The sequence below is a fragment of the Dipodomys ordii genome, unplaced genomic scaffold (genome assembly GCF_000151885.1).
Source record: "Dipodomys ordii isolate 6190 unplaced genomic scaffold, Dord_2.0 Scaffold36, whole genome shotgun sequence".
Classification (NCBI taxonomy): Eukaryota; Metazoa; Chordata; class Mammalia; order Rodentia; family Heteromyidae; genus Dipodomys; species Dipodomys ordii.
Genome location: NW_012267252.1, coordinates 4,996,866 through 5,016,836, shown reverse-complemented (window position 1 = coordinate 5,016,836; position 19,971 = coordinate 4,996,866). Strand labels below are relative to the sequence as shown.

General features: G+C 38.9%; 1 protein-coding gene across 1 annotated transcript in view; it reads right to left on the bottom strand.

Annotated features, from left to right (window-relative positions):
* Btrc (beta-transducin repeat containing E3 ubiquitin protein ligase) overlaps window positions 1-19,971 on the bottom strand; it is a 165,268-nt gene that overhangs the window by 58,532 nt on the left and 86,765 nt on the right. The window contains exon 5 of the mRNA XM_013017590.1: window positions 9,725-9,814. Coding sequence (XP_012873044.1) covers window positions 9,725-9,814 — 90 coding nt within the window. The remainder of the gene's footprint in view (window positions 1-9,724; window positions 9,815-19,971) is intronic.

Below are 19,971 nucleotides of genomic sequence, written 5' to 3'. Positions count from 1 at the left end.
AGCCAGCCCGGGCAGGAGAGACCGACCGTGAGACTCCTATCTCCAATAAACCACCAGAAAACCGGAAGTGGCGCTGTAGCTCAATTGGTAGAACGCTCGCCTTGAGCTGAAGAGCTGAGGGACAGCGCCCAGGCCCAGAGTTCAAGCCCCATGGCGGACAAAAAAAAGAAAAAAGAAAAAGCAAACAAAAAATGCCTCCCCAAAAGAAAATGGTGCCCTCAAATCAAAGTAAATATTATAGTACTCCTCCTAGGACAAAAGGGGCATATATGTGACAAAATGAAAATTTAAAATTTATTGAAAGGCAGCATATTTTTAGTGGAAATTGGATGGCATTACGGGAGAAAGTACAATGCTGAACTCTATGTATTCAGAACGATGAGGGTTTTCCCTCTATTGTGTTTTCCTTAGAACTACATGGAGATGTCAAAGATCTATTTTATAAAGATTAAAATACTGTGAGTGGGGCTGGGAATACAGCTTGGTGGTAGAGTGCTTGACTGCCATGCAATGAATCCCTGGGTTTGATCCTTCAGTACCACATAAACAGAAAAAGCTGGAAGTGATGCTGTGGCTCATGTGATAAGAGTACCAGCCAAGAAATTCAGGGACAGCTCCCAAGCCCTGAGTTCAAGCTCCAGAACTGGCAAAATAAAATTAAATACTGTGAGTGCTGATGGCATCACATTCTTTCCCAAAACGATGTCAAAAACATGCACTGATTTGGTTTTAAAAAGTTATTCATCAATATCTTCTATCACTTTATATCATTTTTTCTTTTTTCCCCCAATCCTGGGGCTTGAACTCAGGGCCTGAGCACTGTTCCTGAGCTTCTTTTGCTCAAAGCTAATGCTCTACCCCTTGAGCTGCTGGCTCAAAAAGCCACTTCTGGCTTTTTCTAAGTAGTTTGTTGGAGATAAGAGTCTCACAGACTTTCCTGCCTGGGCTGGCTTGGAACCATGATTCTCAGATCTCAGCCTCCAGAATAGCTAAGATTACAGGTATAAGCCACCAGCATCTGGCTACCACTTTTCTATTATAAAGATGATTAACAAGGTTGCAATTTTAGCATAACTGCACTTTAAATGGATGATTCTGCCTTTAAATGAATAGATTTTTCCCTTTTATAAACACACTTGATTGATATTCAATTCTCAATTAGATGAATTGAAATAACACAGCACCAACACTGAGAAGTCAATAGCATAGGAAATTAAAAAAAATAAAAAACAGTATATTTCCTAATACACAGAATAAGGGACACAATTTAAATATTCCATTGCTACACAAATTGTATTCCTCTTTTAAATAACTCAAAGTAACAGAAGTCTTCCAAACCAGAAAACCTTCATGTTACTTGCTAGAAAAACTCTACATTGGAAAGATAATTGGGGGGTGGAGGAGGGAGAAAGATTTGACAAAGTAGAACTTTACAAAATTTAATTCCTGACTTTATAAAAATCAAAATGTAAACCCCAAAGTATAATGCCCCCCCAAAACCCACTAGTAATCAAAATCCTAAATGATTCATGATAGAATGACAGTCCATAGATTATTAATCAACCACATTTGTGTCATTATTTTGACAAACAGGTAATATTTCTTAACGTTTGTAAAGACGCTGTAGGGTGCAAATGAAATGCCTAAACACTGCAGGAAAAAGGCAACATGAAACCCATAGCTTTTCTTTTTCCTTTCAGAAACTGTGCCTGGCACTGTGCAGCTGTGGTATTGCCTTTATCATGTCCTCCATTTCCAGTCTTGCTAATTAAAAGGTTGATCACAGCACAATGCTCTTCTCATTAATTTCAGTGTTCCGATTGGGCAGGATCCCTGCTTACCCCACCTGATCTTTTCACACTGCTGAAGTTAATGTGACAGCAGCCTGAAGATGGATTACCTGCTGCCATATTGCCCATCGCCTCCAATCAGGAGCTATCTGTGTAAACTGATTGTTCTAATTTGCTCTCATTATTTTTACAATATCAGGAGAAAATAACGCACACAGCTCACTGTCAAAGTCATGAAAATCATCCATTAGTTAAACCCAGACACTGAGTGGCTTTATTAGAGGCACTGCAGTTTATTGATGTAGCTCCACTCCAACAAGGCAGCACTAGCTCCAGTAGAAGGAAATGTTTATAGTGAAAGTAAATATTTATTATGATAATACCCATAGCAACAGGATATTTTGAAGAATCCTGTTTTTATTTTAGAAGTATGGTTTGACACAAATTATACAGCAAGGAAAGGTTGAACTGACATAAGAAAGTAGGCAACATTTAATACATGTTCAGCAGCATGAAAAATCTGTCTACAAGCTCAAATCTGTAAGCACTCTTCTTCACCTCCTATACCTTGTATAAATAAGACACCCAATTCCATGACTATTAATGCCAACCAATAAATAATGGTAGCTCTAATCTGTGCTATAGAGGATTTCACAAAACAAATGTTGGCAAGGAATCAAAATTATTTTATAATGATCAGAGTTTTAGATTAAAATTTTCTCCTTATACAATATTAAGTTTTTAACAATATTTGTAATACTTGAGTCACAGATATTCACAATATATATTTTGAATTAGAAAACAGCACAGTAAAGCAGGCTAAGCAAACAAGCTGTGCTTAAAACCTTGTAACAAGTAATGGTTTCTTAGAGCACAAGGCAGAACTCTACAAAGCAGGTTAGTATCCAGTGAGATACTATGTTTAAAAGGTTTGCCATCCAAGGCATGAAGAAAAATACATTTTCCTATTACAAAGAAAATGTTAAACTTCCGAAGCCATCGATTTAAACCTGGCTTTTCTAGGCTTGAGTGGCTCAGAACATTTTGTAAAAATGTTAGCTAAATGCTGCCTGAACAACATTTTGGGGAGCCAGAAAGGAGGGTATAAATAATAGAACTGATGTCTTTTAAATAAAGGAATTTAATCCACACACTTCCCCCGAATCTCCCCTCTTCATTAGAAGGGAACATAGCTTCCTTCTGTTTTCTTTCTACACTTAAGATTTCTAGGTAATGTGAAGGCAAAAGAGTATGCCCTTCTTGCTGCTTCCCTTTTAATGGCCACTTTTCTTTTTCTAAGAAACATGTGCAATGCTTTTCTCCTTAAAATTCCTGCACTAAAAGACTGCACCATACTGCACTCCGCAAAACGTGCTGATGGCGCCAATTACAAGCCCCCAGCCGAACGCTCCAGCCCCCACCATTCGGGCAGATTTATGCGGACTCTTGCCGACGTTATTACAAGTCAGAGTTTATTGGGAAATTGTTACATTATGCGGAGTGTCTAACAAATTGCTTATGCTGCTATAATTGGATTACAACAGCCGCTTGCTCCCACCGGTAAGATTAGGCAAGTAGGACTCCTGCCGATCTCTGAGCGTTAGCAGTAATTTTATTTGCCTTGCCTCTCTCTTTCCTAACAACATGCCTCTCTCCCTGCCAGCTGTCTGCTGAAAAGGCACAGGCTTGTTCCTTGGCCCTAACAATGCAATTACAGCCCCGCAGATCGCACTGTTTGTGCATTAAGTACAGAGCCAAAACGAGGCGAATTGATCGTTTGACTTTTGGAGAAACCATGTGATCTCTCTGTGCGGGTGATCCGACATGCATCAGCAGGCAATACTGCAGTCATTCTTGATGAACTTTCTTCTTTCACCCCTGTTGCCCCAACCTTTCCTTTTTTTTTTTTTTTTGCCGAGGAAGACACTGACTGGGCTCATCTCATGCTAATCTAGATCAATCCACAAAGACAAACTCAATCTTATTAGCTCCCTGGCTAGATAGAAAATGTGAATAGGTTCTAGAATCTTGAAGTGCCTCAGTCAGATCAGTGGTTCTCAGTAGTTGAACGGCTGCTGCTAAACCAGAACAAAAAAGGTTCAGAAAGAGTTCATTAAGAAAGAGTTTACAAAAACTCTTTGTAGTTCAAAATAACTACAAAACCTTAGGTTTTATCAAACAAAATTATCTTGGAATGTCTTCATCAAAAGTTGTGTCTATCTGGGTGCCAATGGCTCATGCCTGTAATCCTAGCTACTCAGGAGGCTGAAGAGCTGAGGAGCAAGGTTCCAAGCCATCCCAAGCAAGAAAGTCCTTAAACTACCAAAAGCCAGAAGTGGATCTGTGGCTCAACTGGTAGAGTGCTAGCAAAAGTATCTCAGGGCTGCGAGTTTAAACCCCAGGACTGGTCCATAAAAAAGTTGTGTCTATATTAAGGTAAATCAACAGCCTGCACTAAAACTTACACCCTCCTTTTCTGTACAGTTCTGGTCTGCTAGAAGATGCTACTGGGCAATGTGTACCATCAATGCCAAGTTTTTAATACATTTTGTGTACAACTTTCAGTTTCTTGTTTCTTTTATGTTTTCAACAATGAGTATCAATAGCAAGTAGACCTCTAATTCTAAGGCATTTATAAAGATTCAGGGCTAGAATCTGGACTGATTACACAACAAATACAGTCAATTCTCTGATCCATTTTTGGATTTCATATGTCTGTATTCTTAAATACCACACACTTCTACAAGAAAATGTATTTATACATCCTTAACCTGACAGATGGATCTAGTCTTAATAATTCAAAGTGACCTAGCTGGGCACTGGTGGCTCATGCCTGTAATCCTAGCTACTCAGGAGGCTGAGATCTGAGGATCGTGGGTCAAAGCCCCAGCAAGAAAGTCCAAGAGACTCTTATCTCCAATCAACCACCAGAAAACAGGAAGCTGTGGCTCAACTGATAGAGCTCTTTGCCTTGAACTGAAGAGCTCAGGGACAGCGGCCAGACCCTGAAGTTCAAGCCCCATGCGGACCAAAACAAACAAAACATAAAAAGTAACCTAGACAAAGTCAACTTGCTATACATTTCTCAAAACTTCTGAACTATTAGCACATTTAAATCCATAATAACAGTTTCTTTCATTTAAAGATGAGAGAAAAAAAATTTACTTCTGAAAATAATTCCTGGCTTCTTGAAACAGTGATAAGCCTAACACATAACATGTTACACTCTAGATTTCCCAATTTACATCAGCCTTAATGATACGGTTAAATCTCACTATATATCCCACGAAGCAAATATGTACACCTGAACAGAGGCAACTTTGAACAGACCAGCTGACACACTACTTGTGGAAAGGTCTATTAAAGAAGCCTGTTAACATGTAGTCTAAAACTCAAAAGAAACTCTGAACAGCTGAAATGCCTTATAAATAGCGCAGACCCAGAGGAAGTGCAAACGTCTGCATTGTGAATTGTAGATCTTAATTACCGACAATGGCTGGTACAGCAAGTAGCAGGGAAAAAAAAGTGAAACAGTTGCACTGTTCATGGTTGGCAATAATTCTTCAGGAAAATATTTACTATCAATCAGTTATGAGAAAAGGGACTCTGTGCTCGTAAAACAGCACGTTGCTTCTCATACCAGGACCATTTTGCTTCAGCATAATCTGAATTTAAACAGCTTGTTTCCTGCGGATATAATTTTGGAAATAAATAAAACAAGTCTTCTATCAAAATCTGGAGTGAGTGAAAAGGAACATCACATTTTTCTGTCTCAGTCAGTTTGAAGTAGATTATTAGTCTCAAGTAAAAAACAATAGCAAGAAACAACAACAAAACAGAACATCTACACAGGACAACTGACTGAGTTTATTTCCAAGCATAAAAAGAACTACTCCTATCTAGGTCAGGTACTGAGATAGATATATTCAAATAATTCAGTTTAAATGTAGGGACTTGTAGGGATGTTTGTAAATGTAAATTACCGAAAAGCCTAAAACCAAAAATTTTAGTAGTAATTAAATAAAATCAATAAAAATAATATAAAAAAAGAACAGAGTTTTTCAGTTTTCCAGTTAGTTTTCTTTCCTAATTAAAAAACATCACGAAGGTTGACAATTAGGTACAATGTAATTATGGATTTTAAAGACTAAGTTGACAGTCAATAATGACTATCCATTTAAAGCTACAATAAATATAGAGCTCATCCTGTTACGAACACAAATCTCATAAACTACTGAGCTATAATTAGAAGAGGCTTTCAAAAAATATAAATAACATTCCAATGCTACCAATTATTACCTATATTAAATTATACTGATAAAATACCCCCTCCCCATTTTTATTTCTAAATCTTTTTTTAGGACTCTTTCTTTACTTTGGAGATTCAGCAGATTACTGTCAATTTAGAGTATCTTACAGCTTGCGTTTGCTCATATTCTAACAAGGTATCCTTTTGTAAAGCTATTGTAAGACTTAGATATCTGGCAAAGGAGTTATATTAATACTAAAGGGATCTGAAGATAACATTTTTGCTTTTAAGAGAATAACTGATATTAAAAATCTAAAATTCACATAAGCAATATTCAATAAAAAGGTTTTGAACTGTAATTAAGATCTCAATTCAAACCAAAATTACTCTGATCAGAATCTGAACTTCATAGGAACAAAATGATTTGCCATCACCATGTTATAATGTTCTTATGTGGAGAGAACTGAACAGCCAGACCACTCTGGAGCACAATCAGAATCAACAATAATTGCTGTTATATCAAGTTTGATAGAAAAACCACTGCAATCATATCAATGTTGCAGATGAAACTGTTAAGGGCTCAAGGTATAGAATAGGACATAGGGAAAAACTTGCAGACCTACCAAAATAATGATCTCTTTTCAAAGGTCATGCAATAAATGAACCCAAAAGAAACAGTATGGAATTATGAGACAGATATAGTGCACATATAAAGGAGGAGGAGAAGAAAGCTATCCCTGAGCTTTTTTTTGTTCAAGGCTAGTACTCTAATAGAAGCCACAGCTCAAGTGTTAGGGTTTTTTGGTGGTTAAATGGAAATAAAAATTCCAAGGACTTTCTAGACAAGGCTAGCTTTGAATCATAATCCTCAGATCTCAGCCTTCTGAGTAGCTAGGATTTCACCTATGAGCCACTGATGCCTGGCTTCAGCTATGTATTTTTATTTGCTATGGATCAATGGATTATTTGGCTCAAATTGGAAACAATGAACTGGAAGACAAAATATGGGCCAATAAAAGGAACCTGGAAGTTAGCTGTGTTCCAAATGGGAATTATAGGACTAATTCCAGGACTACAGAGTATTTACAGGATAAAGGAAGGAAATTAATATCAGACTAATGTTAAAATACACCAGAATAGGAAGAGAAGACCATTGTTTGGGAACAAGTGAAACACTGATGAGCAGCAATGAGCAAACTTATTTCCTCACCAAAGAGCATGGAAGGAATTACACTGCTGTGCCAGATGCCAAAGATTTCTGACTATGTACCACCATAGTACAGAGTGGGAGAAGAAAAACAAACCCACTCCACATCAAACAGACACACCAACAAAACTATGTAACTTAGATACTAGCTTATAAAAAACAGGAAAAACAAAAGGAACAGATGCTCATTTGGCCAGCTCTCAATGACATTCATTAAAATTGTCACCCTGTCCCTGGATTAGCATTCATGTTAAAATTTTACCTTGTTGAGCCAGAAGTCACTGGTTGGTGCACAAAGTGAGAACATTAAGGCCCGAAAAGGGAAAAACAATAGTATTTACTTATTAATTTATTTGCCAGTCATGGGGCTTGAACTTGGCCTGGGCACTGTCCCTGAGTTTCTTTCGCTCAAGGCTAGCACTCCACTACTTGAGCCACAGCGCCCCTTCTGGCTTTTTCTGTTTAATGTGATACTGAGGAATTAAACCCAGGACTTCATGCATGCTAGACAAGCACTCTGCCACTAAGCCACATTCCCAGCCTGAAACAATAGTTTTTAAAAGTCCCAAATAGTCACACCTCTCTCTCCACACAAATGCTAAATATAAAATAAGGTCAATTAGCAAATGCTAATCTTGATTGAAAAAAGAAACATGTAACTTACATTAATACATTTTGTAGCAAATTAAGACACAACTGATGAATTTTATCTTTTGTAACTGTACTTGTAAACCAATTCTGGTATTTCTTATATAAATCATTACAATGATTATTTAGTGTATGACAATATTCCCAGTTAATGAATAAGCAAAGACTATAGCATATTGTAAGAAACAAGATACAAATAATAAAATTACTATGGTTCATATGGTCGGAATGTTTGTTCTTTACCCCCAAAGAATCTACAAGCTCAAAGAATTCAGAAATAAAACTGGTATTCTTTTTTTTTTTTTTTTTTGGGTCCGGTCGTAGGGCTTGAACTCTGGGCCTGGACGCTGTCCCTCAGCTCTTCAGCTCAAGGCTAGCGCTCTACCGCTTGAGCCACTGCGCCACTTCCGGTTTTTTCTTTTTTGCTTATGTGGTGCCGAGGAATCGAACCCAGGGCCTCATACATGCAAGGCAAACGCTCTACCGCTGAGCCACCTTCCCAGCCCCAAACTGGTATTCTTAAAGCAAAGAAACAAATTAACTGACTAGCTAGCAACCAACAAAATAAAATGAAATGAAATCTCAGAGCATGGTTGGTCCCTCCCATCATGAGAAACTATAGAAGAAAGGTGCTATTTATGAAGCACAGTGAGCCCTCAACTAGACAGCAAATGTCCTGGACTTTGATCTTGGACTTGCCAGCATTTAAAACTATAAGAAATAAATCACTGTTGTTCATAAACCATCTAAATTTATGGTATTTTTGCTACAACAGCCCAAAAGCACTAACACTGTTGCCCTTAGATTTTGTAGCAAAAGGTGGAAACAATATGACACCAGTTTTGGCTCAAACACTAAGAGTAAGTATGTGGCTGTGTGTATGAGCCAACAGAATAAATTAAAATGTTAGAAAAGTTGTAATGGTGAAAAATTCTTAAATGGTAATAAAGTCATTATTTTTTCAGATTAGTGAAGTAAAAGTCTAGAAGCATACCCCATATTAAACATTACTCGAGATAACAAAAACAGCTGATACTTAAATTTCAACGTTCCAGATTTGATTACTAGATGAAAGCAAAAGCTCCTGATCTCTAATACTGAACATTATTTTTACATTTACGATAGAGATATAACATGTTTACACATGAACAGGCAGCACATATGCAGCACCAAACACACTTGTCCACTCAGATCAAGAACACTAAAGGCATTATTTCTTAACATTAGCCACTCAATAAACTAGTGACCTAACAATTTTTCTGTAGTGTATTTCACATTTCTTGCAATGATATCCTCTATACTTGTATTTGACATTCTTACTTGTATTTTAAAAACATGAAAAAACTTACAAAAGCAGTTGTACATTCTCATATAGATCTTACCGGTGATAATCTATAACTAGTGTCAAACAATAAAAATGAATCTGTTTAAAGTAGGACAAGAGTACACAAATGATTCTGTTAGGAATGAAATGATAGAAAGTACAACTTGTGCTCTGTATAAAATGATGTCTTTACTCAGGAGGCTGAGATTTGAGGATCACAGTTCAAAGCCTGGCCAGGCAAGAAAGTTCGTGGAAATCTTACCTCTAATAAAACACTAGAAAACTGGAATTGGCGCTATGGTTCAAGTGGTAGAGTGCTAGCCTTGAGCTGAAGAGCTCAGGGATAGCGCCCAGGCCCAGAGTTCAAGCCCCAAGACCAAAAGAAAGTCTTTTTATTCTTTTCTTAAATATATAATCTTACATAGTAGTCTTTAATAGCAATAGGGAAGCAGTATAGACACAAATATTTTGATGTATAATATGCATTTTTGAATAATATTACTTACTTTGGCCACACAATTTTCAGTCTTCATAGCAGTGCTTGCTAGGCATACTGTTTCCTGGTTTATGCAGAGTCTGGCACAGCTGTTGTAAGTCTGTAAGGATAATTTTTTTATTCAGATTTTTTTTCTGGATATTGAAATATTGGTATAGTCAATGGTCAAATTCTGCTCTAGTTTTCAAAAGCAATACACAATATATCCTATTTATAAATTCCAGATTGATAGGAGTTGAAGGACAAGGCAAAAGGAGGGTTGTCAAAGACATTTAGAAAACCTAATGGTTTCCTCATGGTTCCCATGAGGAAGTATGTGGACTTCCTATTTCATTGTATATATGGAAAGTGGTTATGAAGAGTCTTTTAAATCCAAGTATTAGGAACTTAGGTTTATTTAAAATAGCGATTACTGTTCTGAGATGTTTATTTTTGTTCCTTTTCCTTTAAAACAAAACAAAACAAAAAACATCAAGCCAGGCTCTAATGGCTCATACCTGTAATCCTAGCTACTCAGGAGGCTGAGGTCTGAAAATCCAGCCCAGAAACAAAAGTCCGTGAGACTTTCATCTCAATTAACCACCAGACAACTGGAAGTGGCGCTGTGGCTCAAGTGGTAGAAGGCTAGCCTTGAGCTGAAGAGATGAGGGACAGTGTCTAGGCCCAGAGTTCAAACCCCACAAATGACAAAACAAAACCAAAAACACTGAGACCTGAAAGGATGGTTTGATCTTCAGCACTAAAGGAAAAAAAAAAAGACCAAAAAGAAAAAAAAAAGGAAGAGAGTATTCATTTAGAACAGATTTAAAATGTTCAAGACAAAAGGGTGTGGTTGTACATGCCTATTGTCTTAGCTACTAAGGAAGCAGATACCTGAGATCAATTCAAGACCAACCTAGTCAAAGATTTAGTCAGTGAGATCTCCATCTCAACAAATACCTCAACAAATAAACTATACGTGGTGGTATGTACTTATAATCCAAGTTATGTTGGGAATGTAGGTAAAAGAATCAAGGTCTAAGACAATCCTAAGTAAAAACACAATACGTTCCTAGAAGGAAAAAAAAAAGAAGCAAAAAATTCTAAACCAATCACAAAATATTTTAAAGAATCTCAATACAAATATATTAAGCTTTGAATTTTTTTGTGTATATGTGACAGGTCTAGGGATTGAATTCAGGGCCTCAAGCGCTTCCTCAGCTCTCTTATTCACAACCAGTAGTCTACCACTTGAGACTGATCAGACTGGCTTTGAATCAAGACCCTCCCAGGTCTCACACTTACAAGCAGCTAAGATATTACAGATGTAATTCACCAGTGCCCAGTTTAATCTTTGAATTTTTTTTTTTGCACAAAAGATATATAAAAAAATCGAGAGCTGCACTGGCAAATGTGACTCATGCCTATAATCCTAGCTACTCAGAAGACTGAGATCTGAGGATCAAGGTTTGAGGCTAATCCAGGCAAGAAACGTCCGTGAGACTCTTATCTTCAATAAACTACCCATAAAAATCGAGAAATGGGGCTGTGGCTCAAATGGTAGAGTGCTAGACGAGTAAAAGAAGCTCAATTCCCAAGACTGGAAGAGGAGAGAGAGAAGAGAGAATAGGGGAGGGGAGGGGAGGGGAGGAGAGGAAAGGACCTAAGAAATTAACTTGGCACTAATATAAAATACAGACCTTCTTCAAGGTTTACCAGTTCTAACACTTAAGCCAATTTTTGTTCAAAATCTAATTCAGGATACCACACTGCATTTGTCACATCTCCTTATTTTCCTTATACCTAGGACAACAATTTGTCTTTCATTACTGACACTGGGAAAGTACTAATAAATGTAGTGTAGATTAACAATCTACAGTCTATTATAGTGGTAATGTACCTCAAGATATTGTGGTAAGTATTTCTGGTGATATTAACCTGATGACCTGGCTAGGGTTATGTCTGCCAAAATTCTTTTAAGTTATTATATTTCTGTTACTATACATATATCAAAGAAAATACTTTGGGATTATTAAAATACTCTATTTCTATTTCACCCTTTGCCTGCTTGTTCCAGTGTACCATTAATTGGTCTTGCCTACTGTAATCCTTATACTGTTGTACTCTAACAATATACTTTTTTGTAAACTTTTTTTTTTATGTGGTGCTGAGGAATCAAATCCAGGGCCTCATGAATGCAAAGCAAATACTCTACCACTAAGCCACCTTCCCAGCTCCTTTTTAGACTTCTTTTTCCTTCTATATTAGGCTCCCTCTATAAGAAAGAGTTGTGCCAGGTGCTGGTGGTTCACACCTGTAATCCTAGTTACTCAGGGAAGATAGTGGTTTGAAGCCAGCCCGGGCAGGAAAGTCCATGAGACTCTTATCCCCAATAAACTACTCAGAAAAAGCCAGAAGGGGTGCCAAGTGGTGCTCAAGTGGTAGAGGTCTAGCCTTGAGCAAAAGAAGCTCAGGGACAGTGCCCAGGCCTAGAGTTCAAGCCTAGACTGGCAAAAAAAAATAAATAAATAAAGGAAGCAAGGAAGGAGGGGAGGAAAGAAGGGAAGAAGAAAGGAAGGAAGGGAGGGAGGGAGGGAGGGAAGGGAGGGAGACATCTTTCACTCTTATTTATTTATTCATTTGTTTACTTGTATCAATATGGACAAAAAGTTTAAAGAATTTGGTTTTATGGCCAACTTTTATTCTTTGGAAAAATAGATATACAAAAACAAAAATAGTTTTTCATTTATTCTCGGAATAAGACTGATGCCAGAGAATTGCTTTGAGCTTGTAAGTTCAAGGCAGGCCAACTCCAAGACAAAATTAAACCAAACTAGGCTAGGCACCAGTGGCTTATACCTATAATCCTAGCTACTCTGGAGTCTGAGATCTGAATATCATGACTGGAAAACACACACACACACACACACACACACACACACACACACACACGCGCGACCCCAGAGACAGTTCCCAGGGGCCGTGAGTTTATGCCCCTGAACCAAAATATAACAATTAAACAAAACTAAATTAAGACTGGGAATGAATGTGGCTTCATGGTAAGAGTCCTTGCCTAGCATGCATGAAGCTCTGGGTTGGATTCCTCAGTACCACATAAACAGAAAGAGCCAGAAGTGGTGCTGTGGATCAACTGATAAGAGTGCTAGCCTTGAGCAAAAGAAGCTCAGGGACAGTTACTAAACCCTGAGTTCAAACCCTAGGACTGGCCATAAATAAATAAAGAAATAAACATAAATTAAATAAAAAATATATAAGGCAGGTGCCCTTGGTTCATGATGTAATTCTAGCTACTTAGGAGGCTGAGATCTGAGGATCGCAGCTTGAGTCTGCCTGGACAGGAAAATTGTGAGACTCTTCTCTCCAATTAAGCACAGAAAAAGCTGTAAGTGTTGCTGTGGCTCAAGTGGTAGGTAGCACCCTAGCCAGGGACAGCATGCCCAGGCCCATAGTTCAAGCCCCAGGTCTGGCAAAAAAAATATATGAGAAAGGAAAAAAGGGTAAATATTAGTGGAGTGACATAGCCCCCAATGGGTACTGTAAACTTAGTTTTCCTTTTAAGTTTTTTGTTTTTGTTTTTTTTGATCCGGTCATGTGGGCTGAACTCTGGGCCTGGGCGCTGTCCCTCAGCTCTTCAGCTAGCGCTTTACCACTTGAGCCACAGCGCCACTTCCGGCTTTTTTCTGCTTATGTGGTGCTGAGGAATCAAACCCAGGGCCTCATGCATGCGAGGCAAGCACTCTACCACTGAGCCAACTTCCCAGCCCTGTTTTTTTTTTTTTTTTAATGATGGCCTTATGCTTTTTAGACATGTGCTCTAATGCATCCCTTAGGTTCCACCTTCCCCTCCATTTTTTTGTTCCCGGGCTTAGGGCTTGAAAAATCAGGGCCTAGGCACTATCTCTGAACTTCTTTTGCTCAAGGCTAGTGCTCTCAACACTTGAGCCACAGCTCTACTTTCAGAGAAAAAAGACCTCAATAGCATGGACTTTCTGCCCAAGCTGGCTTCAAACAGGGGTCCTCAGATCTCAGTCTCCTGAGTAGCTAGGATTACAGGCATGAGCTCCAACTGTCCAGCTTTATTTTTCCTTTAATTTTTTGTGCAGGTTCTAGGGCTTGAACTCAGGTCCTAGACACTTGTCCCTGAGCTTCTTTTGCTCAAGATTAGCACCCTACCACTTGGCCACAGTTCTGCTTCCAGCTTTTTGGTAGTTTATTGCAGATGAACGTCTCATGGACTTTCCTGCTTGGGTATGTAGTAACAATCCTCAGATCTCAGCCTCCTGAGTAGCTAGGATTCTAGGTATGAGCCACCTACGCCCAGCAAGTTTTCCTTTCAAATAATTTAGATTTCAAAACATTTATCCACTAACTTAAAAAAAATGTTTACTTTTAGTGCCAGTCCTGAGGCTTCAACACTAGACCTGGGTGCTGGTCCCTAGCTCTTTTGTTCAAGGATAGTGCTCTACCACTTGAGCCACAGTTCAACAGCTGTTTTTTGTTGTTGTTGTTTATAGTTAATTGGAGATAGGATCTCATAAGCTTTGGTGCCTGGGCTGGCTTTGAACCCAGTCCTCAGATCTCAGCTCCTGAATAGCTATGATTACAGGCATGAGCCACTGGCAACTGGCTCCACTTAAACTTTTTATCCTCTTATCATTCAAGTTCAAATTATTTCAACATACATGAAAAACAGAGTATTTGAAATTAAAGTAGAACATAGGGACTACTGGTACAGATAAACTCTGGGCTCAAAGTTCAGTATTTTTTTTGTAACATAAACACTTACTGTATATAGGTACAAAACATAAATATTTTTAATAAAACACTGTTTTTAAAAATGCACTTATGGGGGCTGAGAAGTTGGCTCAGTGGTAGAGCGCTTGCCTTGCCTGCCTGAGGTCCTGGGTTCGATTCCTCAGCACCACATAAGCAAAAAGAAAAAACCTGGAAGAGGCGCTGTGACTCAAGTGGTAGAGCGCTAGAGCTGAAGAGCTGAGGGATAGCGCCCAGGCCCAGAGTTCAGGCCCCACGACCGGATCCCCCCCCCGCAAAAATGCACTTATGAAGTATCCAGTGTTTACTGAATAAAACTTTAAGCCAAAGAGGTCATTCAAGTTCTTACAATGATATAGAAAAATATTTTTAAATCATGTAATGGGTATTAAAAACTGAGTTTAGGAAGGAAGTGATGGGAGGAGACTGATCCTGAAAAGGAACTACATTGGATAAGATGTGAGTTTATGTGCTTTCCCCTGAAAGCATTCACTAGTTAGTGCATTTGGTACAAGATGAGTAAAATTCAAAGTGAAAGCTGCAGTCCATGGCTTGAAATATCAAAGCTACAGTTCAAGATTGCCACAGTTGCTGACAATGGAAAAAAAGCCTAGAGAATCACAAGAAAAGAAGGAAGTCTCAGAAAATACATACAAATGCTCCTCAAAAGCATGGCTAACCCACAAACAACAAAAATCAAGGGAGGAACTCCAAGAATTCAAATGGAAAGCAACAGCTGGGAGATGAAGGACTTAAGCCGAGACTCCAGCTGCTGCCCATGAATGCAGACAAAAGTTCAGAATTTGATTCCTGCCAAATTAGAGAGATGTAATAAGCATCTCAAGATTTCCATTGAAACTAGCTTCAACCTCTGGCTGAAGGTAAAGAGAATGTCTTAGGACAAAGGATAACTTGGAAATGTGGGCAAAACCAAAACACTTCCAACATTATCAAATGTAACACTAATTCTCTTCAAGAACAGTAATTGGTTAGTAATTTAATGAGATGAAGATAAAAGAACTGAGGTTTTTCAGAAGATAAAAGAACTGAGGTTTTTCAATGTATCATTCATCACTATAAAATAAAGTTACTAGACTTGTCAAGCAGACAAGACCATCATAGTCAAGAGAAAAATGAATGACGATGACCTACCTATGAAAAATTGCACTTAAAAGGCAATAATAAATATCTTCAATGCAATAACTTAAATAAGAATCATAGTGGGCTGGGAAGGTGGCTCAGTGGTAGAGTGCTTGCCTTGCATGCATGAGGCCCTGAGTTCGATTCCTCAGCACCACACAAGCAAAAAGAAAAAAGCTGGAAGTGGCACTGTGGCTCAAGTGGTAGAGCACTAGCCTTGAGCTGAAATGCTGAGGGACAGCGCCCAGGCCCGGACCCTCCCCCCTCCCCCAAAAAAGAATCATAGTAAGGAAACAAATGAGAATATTTCATTGGTGGCTCAATGGTAGAGTGCTTGCCTAGCATGTATGAAGCCCTAGGTTCGATTCCTCAGTACCACATAAACAGAAAAAAGCCTGAAGTGGCATTGTGACTCAAGTTGTAGAGCTAAAGCTCAGATCCAATGGCAGGCACAAAGAAGAAAGAAGGAAAGAAGGAAAGAAAGAAAGAAAGAAGGAAAAGGAGGAAAAAAGAAAGACAGACAAAGAAAGATCAAACATAAAATGAACTAAAGAGAAATGTAGAATTCAGAAGTATAGATATGAGCACAGTCCTACTCAAAGAGTGTTTATATAGCATGTACAAAGCCAAGTTTGACTTCTAGTGTCATAAAAAGTACATCGATGCTGGGCGCCAGTGCTCACGCCTATAATCCTAGCTACTCAGGAGGCTGAGATATGAGGACCACAGTTCAAAGCCAGATCAGGCAGAAAAGTCCCCATGAGACTCATCTCCAATTAACCACTCAAAAACTGGAAGTGGCACTGTAGCTAAAGTGGTAAAGAGCTAGACTTGAGCAAAGGAGCTCAGGGACAGTCTCACAACCAACAAAAACAACAACAACAAAAAGTATGTTGTCTAAAATTTTAAATTTCATAGATGGGCTTGGAAAGCAGATTGGAAGAGTCAAATGGGCTTGGCCGTTGGTGGCTCACGCCTGTAATCTTAGCTATTCAGAAGGCTGAGATCTAAGGATCCCAGTTCAAAGCTAACCCAGGCAATAAAGTCCATTAGACTCCTATCTCCAATGTAGTTGTGGAGATGGGAGAGAAGGGATGGGAGCGGAAAAACAACAGAGGAGCCACAATGCTTGGTAAGAAATGTACCCATTACCTTGCCCATGTGATTGTAACACCTCTGTACAGTATTTTCACAATTAAAAAACATATATATATTAAAAACAAAAAAACAGAGAGCAGGAAGTGGTGCTGTGGCTCAAAGTGGTAGAGTGCTAGAGAGCCTAGAGCAGAAGAGCTCAGGGATCCTGCCCAGGCCTGGAGTTCAAGCCCACAATGTTTAAAAAAAAAAAAAAAGTGACCAAATTATTTCCCAAACCAGAAATCCCAAAGCAGATAGATTATAGAAAATTCCTAGTCCAAATACCATCAAAATGCTGAAAACCTGCCGGGCACTGGTGGCTCTCCCCTGTAATCCGAGCTACTCAGGAGGCTGAGATCTAAGGATCGCAGTTCAAAGCCAGCCTGGGCAGGAAAGTCCATGAGACTCTTATCTCCAATAAACCACTAGAAAACCGGAAGTAGCACTGTGGCTCAATCGGTAGAGTGCTTGCCTTGAGCTGAAGAGCACAAGGACAGCGCCCAAGCCCAGAGTTCAAGCCCCACGACTGACAAGAAAAAAAAGAAAGCTGAAAACCAGTAGCAAGCACAAAACTCTGAAAACATCCAAAGAAAATAGCTAGTTACAAATAATGGCAAGCTTTTTACCATCAACAATGAAAAATGGAAGACAGATATATGACTCAAGTGCTAGAGCAACCAACCTTGAGCAAATAAGCTAAGGAAAAAGTACAAAGGCCTAAGCATCAGTACTGGTGTACATGTGCATATACAAGACTGAGAGCGAGAGAACATATACAGAAGCTAGCTAACAAGGTTCTCATTAGCACACTTGAAACAATCTGATTTTCTGGTTTGTTTCTTGGAAGAACTGGGGTTTGCACTCAGGACTTGGAACCTGTAGGTAGATGCTCTACCACTTGAGGTATGCCTACAGATTTTTTTTTAATGTTTTAGTTATTTTTCATATAGACCATTGCTTTTGCTCAGTCTGGCCTTGTCTGCAATCCTGTTTAATTCTCCCACATAGTTGGGATAACAGGTACATACCACCAGCTTTATTTACTGGCTGATATTGGGGTCAGAACTGGCCTGGAACTGTGATCCTTCTAATTTCTGCCTCTTAAGTAGCTGGGATTACAGGCATGAGCCACCATAGCTGGCTTAAAAACAAAAACCTAGTAGAGTTTAAACTCAGGGCCTTGGGTTTGCTAGGCTGATACTCCACTAGTGGAGGCATGAGGCATTTTCTGCTTTAATTATTTGTGAAACCCATCTCAATTTAATTGTTATATGTGTGTACAGTTTGGGATTATTTATGCCATCCTTTTTTTTTTTTGCCAGTCCTGGGGCTTGAACTCAGGGCCTAGGCACTGTCCCTGAGCTTTTTGCTCAAGGTTAGCTCTCTACCACTTGAGCCACAGTGCCACTTCTGGCTTTTTCTGTTTATGTGGTACTGAGGAATCGAACCCAGGGCTTCATGCATGTTAGGCAAGCACTTACCACTAAGCCACATTCTCAGCCCCTGTGCCATACTGTCTTTCAGATTTTCTCAAATCAATTATAAGGGAACATTTAAGAAAAACCAGTTAAATGTGTGCATATAGTCTATTTCTGAACTGAAAAGGCTGTGGCTGTATATAGTGGTGTGTGTGTGTCTCTCTCTTGCTAGCATCCGGGCTAACCCTAATTCAAACCCCCTATTTTTGTCCAGAGCCAGCATCAGACCAATAAGATAGTAACGTAACACTGCAATAAATGCTGATATAGTACTGTCCCTCTAAAAATGGGGACGAGGTGAATGTATTTTCTTACTATACCAATTTAACATTATATTGGAGGTCAAAGTCATTAAAATAAATCAAGAAAAAGAGACAAAAAACAAATAAGTTTTTAAAAAGTAGTAAAACTGTCTTTACCCATAAATGTCAGGAACTGATGCCAACAGTAAAAAAAAGTAACTGTGTTTCTACATTTTAGTAACAAGAGAATGAAGTGAGAAATATATTAAACGAATTTTTGTACAAGCAAACACCGTTTAGGAAACTGCTTAGGAAAGCCTTTAAAAAACCAAAAATAGGGGCTGGGAAGGTGGCTCAGTGGTAGTGTTTACCCTGCATACATAAGGCCCTGGGTTCGATTCCTCAGCACCACATAAGCAGAAAAAGCTGGAAGTGGCGCTGTGGCTCAAGTGGTAGAGCACTAGCCTTGAGCTGAGGGACAGTGCCCAGGCCCAGAGTTCAGGCCCCACAACCGGACCCCCCCCCAAAAAAAAAAAAAGAAAAAGAAAAAGTATCCCAGTTTACTGTGTTGAGTTGGCATTGTACAGAAATTAATAGCCATATTGGTCTAGAAATGTTAAACTTAATTTTTTCCCATTTGTACAGGGGTAAACACACTGTATTAAATATGTAAGGTCTTATCTACGTGGGTTTGATTACAGAAACGAATAAAGTATTCTCTAAATAATGAAAAAAAATTGTTTTAGGGCTGGGAAGGTGGCTCAGTGTTAGAGTGTTTGCTTTGCATGCATGAGGCCCTGGGTTTGATTCCTCAGCACCACATAAGCACAAAGAAAAAAGCCAGAAGTGGCACTGTGGCTCATGTGGTAGAATGCTAGCCTTGAGCTGAAGAGCTAAGGGACAGCACCCAGGCCCAGAGTTCAGGCCTCACGACTGGACCCAAAATAAATAAATAATAAAATAAAATAAATGAAGACATACTATTTACCATCAAAAAGACTCAATATTGTTAAAATATTAAGTTTAGCAAGGAATTGGTATTTTAGGACTATAATCCTAGCTACTCAGGGAGGCTGAGATTTAAGAATCACAGTTTGAAGCCAGCTCAGGCTCTGACTCTTTTCTTCAATTAACAATTAACATTCTTAGGTAAAGAAAATGATGTACATATTGATCATGTTGAGGTAGCCAAACTTCTTTTATATGATTCTTTTATTTTTATTTATTTATTTTTGTTCCGGTCGTGGGGCCTGAACTCTGGGCTTAGGTGCTGTCCCTCAGCTCTTCAGCCCAAGGCTAGCACTCTACCACTTGAGCCACAGTGCCACTTCCGGCTTTTTTTCTTATGTGGTGCTGAGGAATCGAACCCAGGGCCTTGAGCATGCAAGGCAAGTGCTCTACCACTGAGCCACCTTCCCAGCCCCGATTCTTTTATTTTTTAAATAAAACATAAAAAGTATATGCAGCTAACATTTTAGGGGCAAAAG